The sequence below is a fragment of the Leptopilina heterotoma genome, unplaced genomic scaffold (assembly GCF_015476425.1).
Source record: "Leptopilina heterotoma isolate Lh14 unplaced genomic scaffold, ASM1547642v1 Lhet_47, whole genome shotgun sequence".
NCBI classification, from domain to species: Eukaryota; Metazoa; Arthropoda; class Insecta; order Hymenoptera; family Figitidae; genus Leptopilina; species Leptopilina heterotoma.
In genome coordinates this window covers 2,678,108-2,698,098 of record NW_025111098.1, presented here as the reverse complement: position 1 = coordinate 2,698,098, position 19,991 = coordinate 2,678,108, and the positions used below count along the sequence as shown (strand labels likewise).

The 19,991-nt window shown below is 30.6% G+C and overlaps 1 protein-coding gene across 1 annotated transcript; it reads left to right on the top strand.

The window, feature by feature from the left end:
* Positions 1 to 9,048: 9,048 nt before the first annotated feature.
* On the top strand, positions 9,049 to 13,927 carry LOC122507418 (toll-like receptor 7). Its single transcript, XM_043620118.1, has one exon. The coding sequence runs from the start codon at positions 9,586 to 9,588 to the stop codon at positions 13,570 to 13,572; it is 3,987 nt and encodes a 1,328-aa protein (XP_043476053.1). The 5' UTR covers positions 9,049 to 9,585; the 3' UTR covers positions 13,573 to 13,927.
* The last annotated feature ends 6,064 nt before the right edge of the window (positions 13,928 to 19,991 follow it).

Sequence of the window (19,991 nt, the reverse complement as noted above, 5' to 3'; positions counted from 1 at the left end):
ACTAATGTTTTAAATATTCTATAAGCGTTTATTTTTAAATTATATTTGATAGGTACTATATTTTATTTCAACTTTTATTTTAAAAAATTTTATAAGCTAAGTTCATAAATTTTTCTTTTTATAGTACTTCAATTTTTTTCCACAATCTACAATAATCATAAAAAACACAAATTAATATTATCGCTGTATTAAAAAATGTCACTGAATTTTTTTATCAACGAGTTACGTAATCTGATGTCTTAAGATTTGAAGTTCCTAATTTTTGTATTTTCCCAGTACTTTGTACAAACAGACTTTGCCCGCATACTTGAAGGAATATGAAATTATTAAGACCTTAACTGTAAAGCACCATAAAATTTTACACCGATGTATACAAAGACAGAAATTTGATAAATCCGTTTAAGCCCTTACAATAAAATTTCCCAGCATAAAGTCTAGATTCTATGAATTCGACGTTGCATGAGTCAATAAAAATTTAATGTTTAAGTTTAGAAATATTTTATTAACCTGTGGAAAATGTTTGTAAAACCGTAAAAGAAAAATAAAATTTTTCCACTCTTCTAATGATTTTAAGATTTATCAAAATTTTTGGAAACCTTGTCATAGAATAGAAAAATAGAAAAATAAAAATTAAAAAGTCATTTTATACTATATGAAAGTAAATTGAAAGTACTTAACACATTAAGTGGTATTTAATTTAAAAATACCTTGAGGAATTTTCATATTTTACGCAGGTAAGTTTAAAAATGGAAAAAATTAAGTTCTAAATACAGGAAAAGTTAAAAAAAACAAATGCCATAAATCCGAAATGATTGCTACAAAGCATAAAATTTTTCTAAAAATAGGCCACGCTGCCGAAAGTAGAAACCCATAATAAGTCGCATTTGCTGCTAGGGGGAAAGTCGATAGATCTTCCGACTCATATACTTTCAACACACGCACGAACCACCCTCCCTTTTCTCTCTTTTCTCTCTTTTCTCACTCGTCCTCTTGACGAGTATTTTCGAGAATTTTCTTCGTTTTCATGAATTTATTTATCATTCACGAGTCTCCCTGAAAATAAATACAGGCAGGCAGGCTAGTCTAGTATTATACAGTAGTATTATACAGTCTAGTATTAAACACTTCTGGGCGAGCACTTACGCTTATTAAAATTATTATGTACATTCATAGCAGAATTATTTATTAAACTAATACCAACTTTTTTACATTGTTTCCCAAATTAATCATTTTCTTTATTGCGAGCTACATTCAAATTAATAATTAAACTAGCAATTATTTTTAAATATCAACTGCAATTTCTGATGCTCTGAATAAACATATGATTTTTTGTTATTTAAAAAAAGATTATACTATATTACTAAGAAATACTATATTTTTTAAATGTAATAACAAAATTATTTCATAATTTAATATAAAAAAGTCAATACTCTGATAACATAAACAACAGCAGTGCAGCAATTATTTAACTTTTCTTGAAACTTTATAATAGTATACTTATAGTACGATTGCGAGCATTCAAAGTCCGTGTATTTTGAATAAATAAATAAAAATTGTTCTCAACAATTAAATTATTTTTGAATTATTATTATTAATACACAGAAGAAAATATATTCTGAAATAAAAAATTTATATTCTTAGCACCTGTTTTAGAATATATTATAGCTGTATCCATAAAATATGAATATACATGTTTTAGTACAATATACTAAATATAAAAGTATTTAGTAAATATTAAAAATACATTCTTATTTTAAGAATTAAATATACTAAAATATTCTAAGCTATTAGTATATATTCTTAATTTCAGGATAAATTCTTCTGAGTGATAAATTTAACAAAAGTCATATTAACTTTCTAAAAAGTAATTTTTTAATTCTACATAGAATAATTAATTAAGAGGAGGGTTCGGCTACATTTTTAACTACATCAAGAAAATAATTTAAATCTTCTATAAAATTATTTTTATAAAGTTATTTTTTGAGAGGAATTCAGTGTTCACAAAATATTTTGTCCCTATTTGAATTTTTATTTTTCTTAAAAATATGTTTTTGTATCCAGAAAAAAATTGCGGAATGAAAAAAATTATTTTGACTATTTTTTAAACATTTTTTTTTTTAATGTTTAATTTTTATTTATTTGAAAATTCATTTGTTTTTTTTCTAACTAATTTTAAATCATAATTTTTTAACACTAAAGATATCAAATATAAAAAATTATGATTTGAGATCAGTTAGAAAAATAAACAAATAAATTTCCTCTCAAAAAATGAATATAAAAATAATTTTATGGAAGATTTAAATTATTTTCTCGATATAGTTAAAAATATAGCTGAACCCACCCCTTAAAATAAACAAAATACAGTTTTTCTTATAAAACAAATAAGATTAACCGTATATTGCATTAATAAATATTACTTTTTTCACAATAATTTATAAAATACTATTTTTACGTTTTAAAATGTTGAATTAAGATTACAAATTAAATTATGATTTTTAATTCAATGCAATTTTGTTTAATTAATTTTTGGTACTATTATATCAATCTTTAAAACTTTAAATTAGAATAATTTCATCAATTTTAAAATTCGAAACATTCAAAAAGGAAAAATTATCAAAAAAATTTTTAAAAAAACGGAAAAGGAAAGGAAAACGGAAAGGCAAACAAAAACAACTAGCTTCAAATTACGAACAGACATCCGGAATTCAACGAATTGTTAACATAGAAGATAATAGATTCTTCATAAATTACAGGAAGTCTTTCCATCAATAAAAAATTTACAAATATAATTATTAATACAATAAATATTTAAGAAATACAATAATAAATATTTTAACTCAATATATTTGAGAGGCGAAAATTAATTGAATTTCAACAGAAGAATTAAAATTTTGGGCCGCAGATGGTTTACTATTTCTAGTATAGTGCGGCCTTCGGGACAAAGAGAAGCTTGGGTTCTAGAAATTTTATTCTGATTCGAACCACATTTACTAAGGGAAAAACTTGTTAGGGCCTTATCAGTTTCTCTATGATTCTTGATCTCTCCTTCTTGTTCTATTTGTAGATTGAAATCTCTTTCAAAAACTTAAAAGTCTTTTAAAAACTGGTTACAGTTTTTTTTCTAAAATATTCAAGATGAGTATAAAATGTTTTAAAAAAACCTTTATTAAAATTATAACTTTGTATTATTTACAAATTTGCAGCCTAACTTCGTTGACGAAGTTGGTTGAAATAAATAAATGAAAAGTTATTCATGTTATTTACTTTTGATACTATTTGTACAAACGGGACTTTTTAGTGACCTTTATATTGAATAAATAAACATGCTGTTTTTGAAGTTATTTAAATCAGAAAGTTTAAATAATTTTCAATTGTTATAAATATAAATTTTTTAAACATATTGATTAGTTTTGAAAGAAGCGAACATACAAGAAAATAACGTCCACTTTTTACAAAATGCGACAGAACAGGCGTAGACACGCACAACGTCATTCTTTCCCTTCGTCGGTGAAAGGCGCGTGCAGACGTAGTGGTATATAGATTACTATTTCTCGGAGTGGAGTTTTAAGTTTGTTAGCAAGGTACGAACGTTATTCGGTTTCTGGTCAAGACTCACTCTGGATATTAAAATATTTTTTCACCACAGAATACTGAAACGTTTATTTCTAACGCTCTTTTTATTTTTAAAAATTGATTTTTTCAAAAAGTCGACTTTATTAAAATATACGACATATTATTTTATTTACCAAATATTAACTAAATTAATTTTATTGTTAATCCTTCTTTGCGATCTTTTTCGTTTTCTGTGTAAAATAAAGTTTTATGTTTGAAACTTCATCATTGTTGCATGTAATATTTTGAACTTCATAATGAACATCAGTAAATAAATAGTACTTCTGCATAATTAATGTAATTTAAAAAAACTTTACGAGTAGATGAAAGCTTTCACTTAATCACTTTATTTATAGTTTGAAAGCAGATTGTCTGTGGAGTGACTGTTCTATAATAAATAACCCAGCTAGGCAGGGGCGTTATAACACCATATGACAAATTTCTACACGGCTGCAGTTTCTGTAAATTAATTAAATAATTCCAACTTCAACACGAAATATTTTTCAATAATTTCAAATTTTACTGTCAATAATAAATTTATTGTAATCACATTTAAACGTTTAGAGTGGTTAAGAGCAAAGAAGAAGTTTTTATTTGTAAAAAATATTGTGAAAACAAATTTTTAATATTTTAAAAACTTTTACTTCTTGTCTGAAAAATTATTATATAATATTATTTTTTTGATTATGTCATTCTTTTTAGAATTCATAGTTCAGAATGACAAAGTTAAATCTGAATTACTTTCAATTTCGAAAAAGTAATAAATCGAGGACATGAAATTAATCAATCAATCCATGTATTCCGTTTAATATTTTCATTTTCAAGCAACAGAATAGTTTAAATTAATTACTTTCATTGTAGTCTTTAAAATATTAATGTTTCCATTAAATTTCACAGAAATCTCTAATATTATGTAAAGTTGACAATATTCCTTTCAAACGAAATACTTATTTCACTTTTACAATATAATTTTTTCCACTAATTAATAATAGAACTTTAAAGTTTCCACTAATTACGAAATTACATTATTGCAAAAAAAATAAATACTATTAATAATTATTATTAAAAGTATAGTGTTTTAAAAATACTGCAATATTAACGAATAAAAATTATTAATGTTAAACAATTCAATAATTCTACAGTTTATTTTGAAAAAATTCAACGCTGTTATAAATATTTATTACTTCCCATCAAGGGGATTAAAAAACGATTAAAAAGTGTTTTATTATGTTTTAGGGGATTTCTTTTGGACAAAAACATTTTACAAAAATCAACAAATTTGTATTCAAAGGGATTAATGACTCAAATGGCATATTTATAAGCATTTTCAACTGAGGCATTAAAAAGAATTAAAAAAAATTATTTTCTTTTCAATAGTATACAAAAACGAATAGATTACAATTCATTAAAAGTACGTCCCATTAATGTTATTTTGTCTAGTATCTTGAAATTTAAAAAATATTTCAAGTAATAATAAAAAATCGACGAAGCATCAACTAATTATTATTTAGTTCAAATGATTATAATTAACAAAATAAAGGCAAAATTCAATTCAAACATAAAATAAATCAGATTTTCACAAGTAATCGAGTCGATCGAATTTTAATCATAATGCAATTATTTTATGAGTTTATGAACATTTAATCTTTATAGTTTCTTTAGCACAAAAATGTCATAAAACAATTACATCACACGTAGAATCGCCAACTGAAAATTTAAATTTTATTTTTATATTGTTTTATTTTATCGTAGAACATGTGTAAAAATTAAAGTAAAGCGATAATAATAAAATAATGTAGATTTTCTGAAATATACATGTCAACCTCCATAGGGGTCATTATGTTACTAAATCAATTTTAATTTTTAAAGCAGAAATTTTATGATTTAGAAAATGTAATCACCTGATGAAGACACCAGTGTTGGTGTAGAAACTTATATACATAGTGAAAATATATATTACTTTACCAAACATTTTATTTATTTGATTTATTTATACATTAAATTCATTGATCATGTTAATTTAGAATTATAAAACTTACAAATAATAAAACAGCTTTTAAAGAAAGATTCAAAAAAATATTTTTTAGTAATTAAAATAAAAATCTAATTCAATTATTTTCATAAATAATAAAATTTTTACAGAGGTTCAATTTTATTTTCATATGAATAATAAAACTCATCATAGAATTGCAATTATTTTTTATACAATTTTAACAATTTGTTGAAAATTCTTTATATAAGAATTCAATTTTAAGAAACATTCAATTATTTAATTATTAATTATTAATAATAAATTATAATAATTAATTATTTAAAAATTATTTAAATAATGATTGAATATTAAAAGCATTATAGTATAATATGAATTTTTAGAAATAATTGTATTTTGAAAAAGTTTAATTGTACATATTATTTTTTTAAAATTATTTCAAGTTTTTATTTTCTAAATATTTAATTGAAGAATTTCTGAATAATCCAAATTTCGTAAAATTGAATTGTAAACAAATTAATTACATTTTTCGAAGAATTTACTTAAAATTGTATTAAAAATAATTGAAATCCAGTGAAGAATTTTATTAAATTTTTTTAAATAATTGAAATCCTGTGATGAATTTTATTATTTATGAAAATAATTGAATTCTTTTGAGAAATTTTATTAAAAAAGTAGATTTTGAAAATATTTGAATTTCAGCGAAGAATTTCACTATATTTGTGAAATGTAATTGAATTCTTGCAAAAAATGTTTGAAAATAATTACATTTTTCGAAGAATTAATTTAAAATTGTATTAAAAATAATTTAATCCTATAGAATACATTTAATTATTTTTATGAAAAAAATTGAATTCTTACAAAGAATTTAAAAAAAAATTTTTAAATAATTCAATTGATGTGAACAATTGTATTATTTATAAAAATAATTGAATTCTTACCGGAAGGATTTTATTAAAATGTTTGTAAATAATTTAATTTTTTTGAAACATTTTTTGTAAGTTTAAATTATTATAAAACATGAAGATATCGAGCTATTTTATAATAAAATTCTTAAAAGTTATTGAATTTCAAAAGGTTTAAATTAAAAATTTTTGAAAATCCCAATTCCTATGGAAAAATAATAATGATTAAATATTAATTAAAAAAGAAGTTATTGGTGTTTTTGAATAATTTTACTTTTGAAGAAATTTGTAAATAAATGTAATAAAACATTTTTTTGACAATGAGAAAATATCTGAAATCACTTCAAATAATTAAAAACTTAATAATAAAGATAATAAAGGGTATTAGTCACTGAAGATTAATCAAAAAATGTAATGTAATTTAAACTAAATAAATAAGTTTGATAAATATTATTTTTCATTTAAATACATTGTTTCTTGTGTAGAACGAACTATTTGTTTAAAGAAACAAAAAAATTTGTGTCTAACGTAATACAGTGTTTTGTTCAGTGAAATAAAAATATTCACTTTGGTTGAATTAAACAAACGTTTAGTTAACTGTAAAGCAATTCATTTATACACAGTTGATTTAACAAAACTTTTTGGGTGCTTCAAAGAATTTTTTTCTTGGAGTGTAATACTTCTAACTTGAAAATCTATGTTAAGTTGAGCTGCTCACACCAGCGACTTTTTTTTAATCTTTTTTAATTCCAGTGTAACTCTCGAATTCTTTTCAATTCTTTTATACCCACTGCATGGATATTAAATGTGTATTGAAAGGAATTAAGTTTGTACCTTTCTCTGCTGCTCCCAATGGATACAAAAGAATCGGACAGGAGTAGTATTCATAAAAGAATTTTCAATTTCTTTTTAATTTTTTGCTTCTTACTGGGATTGAAAGAATTATTTTTCTTATTTTATTAGAGAAAAAAAATATTTTCTATGTTTCAAAAATATCAGACGTTTCAAAAACTTTATTATACAGATTCTAAGTAGATTATTGAAAATGTTAAAATGTTCAATAAATAGAGAAATTTTTCCAACTGCTTTTTGAATTTATTGTTAGACAAGTTTTTATGTATTCTTTTTATTTCGTTTGGCACATGAAAAAATGTTGAGCAATTTTTAATTGTTTATTCAGAAATTCCTAACTGAAAAGCACAAAAACTGCTTTTCTCAGGTATACCGTATTCTTCTCAGAATTTTATGTGCTTGTAGGGAAATAAAGGTGAAAAAATATTTATTCTCATATTCTATACGTTTTAAAGGAACGTATTCATTCATTTAAAAGAAATTTGTCGAACATGAGTGAGGACAGTTTTAAAATGCAATATATAATTTTGGTTTTTAATCTCGTATTAGTAAATTTATAGAAATTTTTATTATCATTCGACAAAGCATGGAAATGTAATTAACCTAATTTACTAAGGAAGAATCTGACAATCAATCGAGACAAAAGAATATAATTTCGCATTTTTAAGTGTTTTTAAGGAAAAAGACAAATTTTAACATTATTTTGTGCGTCAAGAATTTAATTTTCAACATTTTAAACAATTTAAAGTTGCACTTGAATAAAAATATAACTTTCATATGTCAATAAAAACGATTTATTTATAACTTAAAATTTCGCAAATATTTCTTATTGACTAAAAATGTTAATTTTTTTTTTTGAAAATTAAATTCTTAACCTTCTTATTAAAAGGAATTTAAAATTGAAGTCTCTTTCTTTTAAAAAACGAAATTATGACATTGGATTAATTTTTGTCTTGACTGTCCGTCAGATTTTTTCTTAAATAAAATAAATTTTTTAATATTGAATAATATTCAGATAATACCTTTTTTCGCCTGTAAATGTAAAAAGTATATAGTTAAATTAAAAATAGAATTAAATAATTTTGCAAATTCATAATAAATTTGAATTGCAATAATAGAAACGTTTTTTGAATAACGAAAATCATTTTAAAATTGAGAAAAATAGAAAGAAAAAAAAGGTGAAAATAGAAATTCAGATGTGAATGATATTGTAAGTTTTGAAATTTTATTCGAAGTAAAATATAATTTTATAAGCATAACGGAAGCACAAAGAAATGGAGAAAAAAATAACATATAAAAGAGCAAGGCAAAAAGGACAAAAAGTTTCATTTTTCCTTGTGAACCTTGAATGCGTGCCCCCTTCACGCCCCTGAGCGTTACCAGCGGTCTCTATAGAAATAACCTTTTGTTAATGATCGAACGAAGCCTGGAATCCTAGGCCTAAACTATGGTTCGATTCAGTTTCGGGAGCCTGTACATCAGCCTGTAGACTTGGAATGACCCTCCAGCTTGTCAGAGAGATTTTTAAACGAAATGAACAAGCAGCGTGAACAGTATAGCGGAGAAGTAGCGGAGAAAGGGCGGAGGGAGGGGAGAACGAGAGCGAGCGAGTTTGTGGACGGAAGGTCGGCAGGGGCGGGGGGGAGCGGCGGCGGCAGGTATAGTGCATTCTATAGTGAGAGGCCGTGTATAGGAGATTGTTAGAAAGACTCTGCTTTGTGCTCGTATATAATTCTACTTCTGCTCTATATGTGTGCCCGACGTTCGACGATAGAAGAACAAAGTCTGGTGCTGGTCGGTGGCGGTCTCCATCGGCCGCGCCGCAAGTAGTCCCCACTCCGCCGCCGAGCGTGTGAGAGAGACGGAGACAGAAGCAGCTTTCGTTTCGCTGTAGCACGCTCTACAGTGTGTTCGTTCTCGATGCGCGTTCAGTGCGATTCGAACGAGTAAAGCAAGAACGAGTTTGCTCTCGAGTAATTTTCTCGTCGCTCGGTCGCTCCACAAAGGTTGATGTGCTCAATTCCGTGCTGCAAAGTGAAACAATCGCGGGGAATATTCGTGGTCGTCGTCGTCGTCGTCGCAAGTGCAGTTCGTCCGAGTGAAGAGTGCGGTAGATGAGTCATTTCGAGGGAGGAAATATGGATTGGCCCACACCTACGTGATACAAAGTGTCAGTGCGATTCCTATCACCATTATATCACACTGCACTGGGTGTAGTGCAGTGAAATGGCTGTGAAATGGGTGCTAGTGTTGAAATGCTGCAGAGTGCTTCTGGGTTTGTTTTGCTTCGTAACAATAACGCTGGACAGTGCGCAGGGTTCGTGCCACTGGTCGCAGGACGGCAACGATACGCACTCGGCGATCTGCACTCTGCGTGCTCTCGACCCGTCCAGTGTCGCGGGCCTCTTCCCCTCGCTGGACGGCGCCCTCAAGCTGCAGCTCAGCTGTAGCAGCGGACACTACGCGGAGAGCACGATCGCGGGCGAGAGCTGGAATCGACTCAACGGCATCGACGAGCTCGTCATCAGCGACTGCAAGATCCTGGAGATCCCCAACACCGCCTTCCAGCCGCTCGCCGACCTGAAGCGGCTCAAGGTGCAGACCCTGAACCACGAGTGGAATGCAGAACGCACTCTCAAGGTGGCCTCCGAGGCTCTCGTGGGTTTGCGCGAGCTGCAGACTCTCGAGTTCGTCTACAGCAACATTCGAGCGCTTCCAACGAACGTCATTTGCGGCCTGGGCAATTTGCAGACTCTCAATCTAACGGGAAATCAGTTCCATGCCGTGGAGGACGTGGGGCTGGCGGAAACTCGCGCGAACAGGGCGGACTGTCGTGCCGACATTCGTATTCTAGATCTCGCACGCAATCAGATTCGAACGTTACGTGAAGAGAGTCCGCTCTCTGGGCTGCGGCAGTTGCAGGAGTTGTACCTGCAGCACAACGCGATCGACGAAATTGCGAGCGATGCCCTCACCGGCCTCACGAACCTCAGGATTTTCAACGCCAGCTTCAACGATCTACATTCCCTGACGGAGGGAATTTTCGTCGGTACCAGGGACCTTCGCGAAATCTACCTCCAGTACAACCAGTTGCGAAACCTCCCCCGGGGCACTTTTTCTCGGCTCGAGCAACTCTTGGTGCTCAACCTCGCTGGTAACCGACTCACCAGCGACCAGGTTGACGAGCTGACCTTTCTAAATCTAATTCGCCTCATTGTTCTCGATTTGTCCTACAACATGTTGACGAAAATCGACGCCAAAATGTTCAAGGATCTCTTTTTTCTGCAGATTCTCGATCTTAGAAACAATTCCATTAGTTTCATTGAAAGCAATGCATTTTTACCGCTTTATAATTTACACACCTTGGAGCTCACGGAGAATAATATTCACTCCATCGGACCACAGCTCTTCAACGGTCTCTTTGTTTTGAATCGACTGACACTCTCCGAAAACTCCATTGTTTCCATTGACCCATTCGCGTTTCGCAACTGCTCCGACCTGAAGGAACTCGACCTCAGCAGCAACGAACTCACCGCCATACCGGAAGCACTGCGGGACCTCGCTTTCCTGAAGACTCTCGACCTCGGCGAGAACAAAATCACCGAGTTCCACAACGGCTCTTTTCGGAATTTGAATCAATTAACAGGACTCAGACTCATCGGCAACGAGGTGGGCAACCTGACCCGAGGCATGCTCTGGGACCTGCCGAACCTGCAGATCTTAAACCTCGCCAGGAACAAAGTGCAGCATGTGGAGCGAGACACTTTCGAAAGGAACGGTCGCTTGGAGGCCATTCGACTGGACGGTAATTTTCTTTCCGATATTAACGGTGTTTTCACCAGCATTGCAAGTCTGTTATTATTGAACCTCTCGGAAAATCACATCGAGTGGTTCGATTATGCATTCATTCCGAGCAACTTAAAGTGGTTAGACATTCATGGGAATTTTATCGAGAGCCTCGGAAACTATTACGAAATTCCTGATTTACGAGTGAGAACGCTGGACGCCAGTCATAACCGGATCACGGAGTTGGCACCTCTCTCAGTGCCCGACAGCGTGGAACTCTTGTTCATAAACAACAACTACATCAGTGTGGTGCGGCCCAACACATTCACCGGCAAAGTGAACCTCACGCGAGTCGACATGTACGCGAACATGATCGAGACCATGGAACTGACCGCGCTCCGCCTGACACCCGTGCCCGAGAGCAAGTTGCTGCCCGAGTTCTACATCGGCGGCAACCCCTTCAACTGCAACTGCTCGATGGACTGGCTGCCGGTGATCAACAACATCAGCGCGCTGCGCCAGTACCCGCGCGTGATGGACCTCGACAACGCCATGTGCCGCGTGTCGGGGCCGCGGGGGTCGGCGGTCATCCCCGCGTACCTGGCGCGGCCCGAGCAGTTCCTGTGTCGCTACGAGACGCACTGCTTCGAGTTGTGCCATTGCTGTGAGTACGACGCGTGTGACTGTGAAATGACGTGCCCGCTGGATTGCAAGTGCTACCACGACCGGACTTGGAATACGAACGTGGTCGACTGTTCGGGTCTCGGAACTCGCGAAATTCCGCGGCGGGTGCCCATGGACTCGACGGAGGTCTACTTGGACGGCAACAACTTCCGCGAGTTGCAGAACCACGTGTTCATCGGACGCAAGAACATGCGAGTGCTCTTCGTGAACGCGAGTCAGATCGAGTCGATTCAAAACAGAACGTTCAACGGTTTAAATAATTTGCAAATTCTCCACCTCGAGGAGAATAAAATTCACGAACTGAAAGGATTTGAATTCGAACACTTGTCCCACCTGCGGGAACTGTACCTGCAGAACAATATCATAAGTCACATAGGGAATTTGACTCTTCTGCCGTTGCGGTCCTTGGAAATTCTGCACCTGGACGGCAATAGGTTAGTGATATTTTCAGTTTGGCAAGCTACTTTAAATACCCGATTAGTTCAACTGTGGTTGGGGAACAACCCCTGGTCCTGCCGCTGCAAGTTCCTGCAGGAGCTCACCTCCTGGGTGTCGGACAATGCCCACAAGGTGGTGGACGTGAAGGAGGTCTGGTGCTACAACAACGAGGCGAGTCCGCCCTACCACCGGCAGCTCAGCGTCAACGAGACGGTCTGCTCGGACTACTTCACCCAGGGCGGCGTCATCGACCACATAATGATTTCAGACTACCTGCCGATGGTGGCCGCCACGCTGTCGGCCGTGCTCCTGGTGCTGGTGCTGACCGTGCTCGCCTTCATCTTCCGGGAGCCCGTGCGCACGTGGGCCTACTCCAAGTACGGCGTGAGACTGTGCGCCAGTGGCGCCGCCAACGACAGCAAGGACCGCCTCTACGACGGCTACTTCTGCTACAGCCCCAAGGACGAGGACTTTGTGCTGCACTCGCTGGTGGACGAGCTGGAGCACGGGCTGAGGGGCCTCAGGCTCTGCCTGCATCACCGGGACCTGCCCTGTCTGCGAGCCCCAAGCTCCGTCATCCTGGAGGCGGCCGAGGCCTCTCGAAGGGTGGTCATCGTCCTCACCAGGAACTTCCTGCAGTCCGAGTGGGCCTGCTTCGAGTTCCGGGAGGCCATCCACGAGTCCCTGCGCGGGCGCATGAGTCAGCTGATCGTCATTCAAGCTGGGATCATCATTTCAAAGGCGGAGACGGACCCCGAGCTCAGGCCCTACTTACGCTCCGCGACGGTCATAAACTGGGGCGAGAAGAGGTTCTGGGAGAAGCTGCGGTACATGATGCTGCCTCACGACAGGACCAGGCCCTCCTTGTACAGAAACAACGTCAACACTTACACCCTCGAAAGTAGGACAGGAAAAGAGTGCGCCCCAACGCTCCAAGTACCTGGCAGCACTTCCGGCCACCACCAGTTGTTCCAGGGTTCGCCGGAACTGCTGCGCGCCCCGCCAGCCTACTCCAGCACCGCATTCTTCGGCCACGACAATGGGACCGAGTCCACTGCCACCATAGAGAGCTCGATAAACCCGAGCACTCGGCTCACAATGAACCACGCATACCAAGACCCTGCATTAAACAGTTTCAACGAAAGCAGCAGAAGGCCCCTCTCGGAGCACATTTACTCATCCATCGACTCGGATTACTCGACTCTCGAGAAAAGTGTCTGGAGACAGCACAGTGCACAGCAACAACAGCAACAACAACAACAACAACAGCAGCAACAGCAATCCGGACAAGCCTACCTTGTCTAGCTTGTTTTTACAGTTGCATGCCTTCCTACGTTACCGTTAAAATTTGCTCGAGTTAGAGGCCTAACCATTTTAATGATCGTCTTCGTAATACACAGCTCATGTACCAAACAAATCTATCGCCGCTATTGGCTCAGAGCCCAATAATAGCAATAGAAGCTCATTACAATTTTCACTAATCTTTCATTTTTTTCTCTCAAACTCTAAAATGAAAGTCTCATCAGACTGAACAAATTTATTTACAATTTATTCTATATATACTGTTATAAATCGCATTTGCGGTTCACATACATCACTCTTGTACATATAACTTTGGAGTCGTTGTATTTTCCCTTATTTTTTAGTGATATAAAAATATTAAAATAGAACAAACAACTGTTAGGACACGAAATCTCATTTCCAACCACAAAAGTGTTCTTTATTCACAATAGAAGTGTAGTTGAGAAATTGTTAAAAAAAATTGTGCAAGTGTTAAAAAATGACTGAAAGTGCTGCTTTTTCGTAATTAAAAAATTAAAACAATACGAACAATACATTCCGAAATGAATGAACGATTTAAATTAAGTAAGTGATTTTCTTCTCAAAGACTTAAATTTTACCGCGTGTAAAAAATCAAGAACCTTTAAAACTGATAAAGAAGGTTCTAAAACTGCTACAAAAGTATTTTTATACATGCATATCCATGTATGTATGTATGTATGTATGTATTATAAATGAGCAACGATTCCATTTTTTCGGTTGTAATCTTTACTATAAATCGTGTCGATTTAAAAATTACAATTTCATTGCTTTAAGAATATTAAGAATTTAGCACCATGATATTAGGTAGGCAATTTTTTATAATTTTATATGACTGATGAACAGTGATGGAGACTGTATTATATGTATATATGTATTTAAATATTTACAAGTGTATAATATATTCTATATAATTTAAACAAAACTATTTGCATTTTTATTACTTTCACAGCTTTAAAAACTTTCATTTTAAACCATTTTATAGATTTTACAATATTAACTTTTCTTATCAAAATTTAATCCTGAAATATTTTAAGAAAACTTCAATCAAAAATAAGAATACAATAATTATATTTTACACTGCAAAAATAAGTGTCTTATTTGATATCTTAAAATAAGATGTTTTCTAAAGTATCTTACTGATTTTTAAGATGTTTTATACGTCTTAGATATTTCTTCTGTCTTAAAAAAGTAAGATACATCTGTAAGTTTTTTAAAGTATCTTAATTAAGATGTTTCTGTCTCAATAAGATGTTTAGCGATAAGATACTTGTGAATTGTAAGATGCGAAAAAAATTTAAGTTACTAAAAACTAAGATGCATAAAATGTCTTACATATAAGCCCATAGTTAACCTCAAAACTTTTTTCCCAAAAAATATGATGAAAATGTGTACGAAAATACTTTAAACATCTTAAATTAAGATATTTTAAATGACTAAAAAGTGACTACAATAACATCTTAGAAATGACTACCAAAACATCTTAAATAAGATACTTCTTTTTGCAGTGTATTGCAGAAATATATATTAGATTTTACTTTAATACAATATATTAAGCAAAAAAAGATTCATTTTAAAATTGAATTGAGTAAAAAATACCTAATGACAGAATAAATATAACATTTACTTTGAAAAAATCAAAAGTAGAATAAATTTTCTTTGAATTAACTTTCAGGTAAACTACGGATAGATGGCCGATTCTCCAAACCTCAGAAATTACTCAACTTATAATAATAAAAATCAATATTCTATTGATGCTATTAACATTGCATACTACAATTACAAAATTCAGAAAACATTTACATCTTATTATAAAAATCAATTCTACTAAAAACGAAAAAATCTAAATAGTTTCTTTAAATACATTGTTTTATATTTTTGTTTATAATTTTTAACAAAAGTTAGTTCAATATAATTTCATTTTTTAAAAAACGAAAAACATCTTTTTTAAATTTGTTTTGGTAAAAGAGTGGAGAATTTTATTTGCAACATTTTATACAATATTAAAAAACTTTAGTTGCATTTGAAAAAAACTGAATTTTTGATCAATAAACAAGATTTGTTACATTTTAGGTTATGTTAACTAAACTGTTTCTAATAAGCATAAAATTGTAATTTTTATTCAAATGCAATTTTAAATTGTTTATAATATTGAAAATTAAATTCTTTACGCTTCTATCAAAACTATAATTTAAAAATTTATTTCTCTTTTTTCATTTTTAGACATTTCTTCCAAATATTGCAAGAAAATACACATTTATAAACAAATCTTTCAAAAATTATTTTTTAATCAATTTTTAAAATAATTTTAAACATATCTACAACAAAAATCTTTTTAAATAATTGAACTTTTGTAAAATTTAATTGAAAATAATCAATTTTTTTCTAGTATTTTGTTACAATTTTTGAAAGTCAACTTATGAAGAATTTTAAACTGATTTTGAAAATAGGTAATTGAATTATCAAAAATTTTAATAAAAAATCTTTAAATGTTAATTTACAAATAAAAATTATTGAAAATTAGCTTCTAGTTTTTTAAAATTAAATTTTTATATTCAATATTTTCAATTTTTTTATTACATGTTTCTAAAAATTCAAATACATACAAAAAATAATAACATTTTAAAATTATATTTAACATTTTGAAGAAAAAAATTATATTCAAAATTTTTAAATAAAAATCATCAAAAAATTAATTAGCTTTTTAAATTATACAATAATTCTTTTAAGAAATTTAATTATTTTATTAAATTTCGGAGAAATCATGGTCATTTTCCTGTAAAAAGAATTTTGTCAGGAAACATAATTGTAATATCGGCGAAATTGATAAACTGAAACTTGTGAACACCCTGATATTGGACTAAGGGGCCATACATATATTTTGACCCCCCTCCACCCCCATGTTAATACATTAGCGCCATTTTTTCTATAGGGTGTGCCGCAAATCGCTATATTACCAAAGAAATAATTAAAGAAGATACATTTCACTAACTTATTTTTCAATAATTTAAAAACTTTGCAATTTTGAAAAATAAAAACCCATTTTTATTAATGTTGGAAAGTTAAAAAAATATTTGATTATAAATAGAAAACAATAAATATTGAATAATGCCTTGAGGCATCTATCCCACTCCTTTGGGATAGATGGCCCAATGTAGAGCATTCGCATTTTTATTCTGATTAATTGAATATTGATCGCAGGTATTTCTCCGTTACACGTATATGTTAAAAATAAAGAGTGCATGACAGTATATTGTAAAATCGAATAGCGACTTGAAAGTATTAATAACAATTATTGAATTTAGATGCAATTTTTAAAATGTGCAGCACTTTACCCTGAACACATAAAAAGTAGAATATCAAATTGCTTTATATAAAACCAATAAATAAATAAATAACTATTTTCACATACGGGTTGATATTGCAATTAATAAGTCATTCGGCGGAAACTTTAATAAATGAAAATCTTCAATAATTAAAGATACTTTATTTAAAGCAAATTTATTACCTACATATTTTATTTGGTTTATACACCTGTTTTCAACCTTACATACTTGGCTATATAAATGTTTTAACATTTCGTAATTTTGTAATGTGATTAAAATAACATTTACTTTATTAAGATTTGAATTATTGCAGATATTTAATTATTTAGATTAATTTTATCTGTGATTTAAAATAATATTATTTATAATATTGAATAAAATATTGAAAAACACTCTTTTTTGCTTAATTGATAACATTTTTTTTATTGAAATTCAAGAGGGTTACGTTTCCTATGCCAAGTTCAGTAGAAAAACGAATTAATATTTTATTTTTTCTCTGAATGCAGTTAAATTGAAAAGCAAAAAACAAAAACAAAATTATTATGAATAGTTTAAAAATGTTAAAATTTTGGTTTATTTTTAATATCCTTAAATATTTGTTAAAATTTTATATTTATTTATAGGAATAGTTGCATATTCTTTGTGTTATTTAAAAAAATTTGAATATTATTCTTTTCTTAATTTTATTATTCAATTCAATATTAAAAAAATAATTTCCCTGTTTTTCTTTGTGTATTTTTTTAATAATTAATGTTAGAAGAAAATATGCGCGTCTGACATAACTTTAAAAAGACCAACTTTTAAATTGTCTGGTAAAGTAAAGCATAATATATATGTCGAAACGGTTTTTTGGTTTTTTCTTAAATGACCAGGAGAATTTTGAAATGTGTTTTTTTCGCTTCCTGTAAAATCATGAACTTGGCGCTTGACCCCTTTGTCATGCCACCCTTCACTTATAATTTTGTTTTTTCGATTTGCATCATGAATTTTAAGCGAACGCGACTATAGACAGGTGAGACTGCCATTTTTAAATTCACACATGTACTTCTTGAAACAGTCGAATATTTTTGTTTTAATTCAAATAAATGATTTGGTTGCACGAAACAAATTCTTGTAATGGGTCAACCAAAAATTGTATTTGGTTAAATGCAGCAAACAAATTTTCCAAATTAATTAATTAATAAAAATATTAATTATAACTCTTAGGAAATTAAATTATTTTAGATGCAATTTGTACCCTTTGATGCAGATGTTTTAAATCCACTATTATTATATATATATTGAAGTTTTGTAAAAAATCATTCTTTTTTTAATTTCTAATTAAATTCTTTATCCAATTTTATTATTATCAATTCAATTTTACAAAATTCAATTAGTTTTATAATTCTTACTCTCTAAATCTGAATATGTGAAATTTCACTTATTGTACGTTATAAGTCGTCCTCTCGATCAATAAGTGTATATACACTTATAAATAAGTGAATTTTTCACTTATTCTGAGTGAAATTTCACTTATTATAAGTGTATATGCACTTATTGATCGAGAAGACGACTTATAACGTACAAATATGTGAATTTTCACATATTCAGATTTAGAGAGTACAATTTTTTTTTAAATTCAAGTAACTTTAAAACATTTAATTAAAATTTACGTCTTTTTCAGAATTTTAAATAAAATATAATTAAAAACTTAAATAATTTTGAAATAAATATCAAATTATCTTTAAATGTCTTTAAAACTTAATTTTTTAAAAAAAGTTTAGTTTCAAACACGCTTAATACAGCTGTAAGTATATTAGTGTTTTCAGTTATTGTAATAATTTTTAAATTTCAGATATTAATTTCCTGTCTAAATAAATAATTTGTTTTTTAATACTTATTTCTATTTTAAAATTAATTTTAATATATTTTTCTTGTTAACTTTATGTTTACATAATCTTCTAAAAGTTGCTAGAAGTGAAGTTTAATTAAAGAAAGTTCGAAAAGATTTAATATTATTATAAGATTTCATGAAAAAGAGGCTTTGTGCGGAATATTTAAATATAAGTTATACATACAAAAAATTTTAGATTATAGCTTCCTTTTAGAATATAATTATTGAATAGAAAAGGTACAAAAATTTCTTCTTCATGTGATATTTTTCTAATTTGGAATCTACTGTGACATACAAAAATTTATAAACATATCAGGTAAGTAAAGCGCCACTTTTACTAAATAATATTTTTCACAGGAAAAAAAAGTCTGACTCCGTTTACACCTTAAATTCAGCCTCGAAAATAGGCTGAGAGTAAGACTTTTTTTTAGTGTGTTCTTATATCAGAATTTAGAACTAACTTTTTTGGTATAACATTAAAAAAACGTCTTTACTTTCAAATTGAATAGGTATACATTTTCAGTTGTTTTCAGAGCTGTCGCAAAAGTTTTAATTTATTTTTCTCTGACTTTTCACTGATTTCTAGTCCGATTGTTCACTTTTCCCTGCTTTTAATAACTTAAAAATTATTGAATTAAACTATTTTGTTTGTTACGTTAAAACATTTTTGTGGAATCAAATAAAAGTTTAGTTCATATTAAATTATATTTTTATTATTATTTATTTTATTTAATTTAAATTTATCAAAATTATTAAAAATGTTAGAAGAATAAAAAGTTAATGTTACCAAGCAGATGATATATGTATTATTAGACTTTGTTTCCTGAAAAAGTTACCGGAAACGCTGAACGGATAGCTGTGCAAAACTTTTTGATGCTTTATGTGCAAAATTTAGCACAAATCAGTTCAGTGATAGTGCTTCGTTCAAATTACGAAATGGAAAACAAAATCCTACATATTAAGACGTATACATTAAGTCTTTCAACGCCTCTTGAATGAAAAGTTGATAAATGAACTAAAACTCGCCAATTCTACACTGAAAAAATTACATTCTAATTTTTTAAGTGAGGAATTTCTAAACCTTTAAAAAGTTATGAAGTGCAATCAAGTAATTAAAGTGCATCAGCAGTGCAAGTGTTAACATATAGTAGATTAGAGAAATATCATGTTACAAGTATGAAAAGGCGGGACATTTGACAAAGGAA

Bases quoted from the DNA above. Each gene is read 5' to 3' on its own strand.
- LOC122507418 (XM_043620118.1), top strand. From the start codon at position 9,586: ATGGCTGTGAAATGGGTGCTAGTGTTGAAATGCTGCAGAGTGCTTCTG.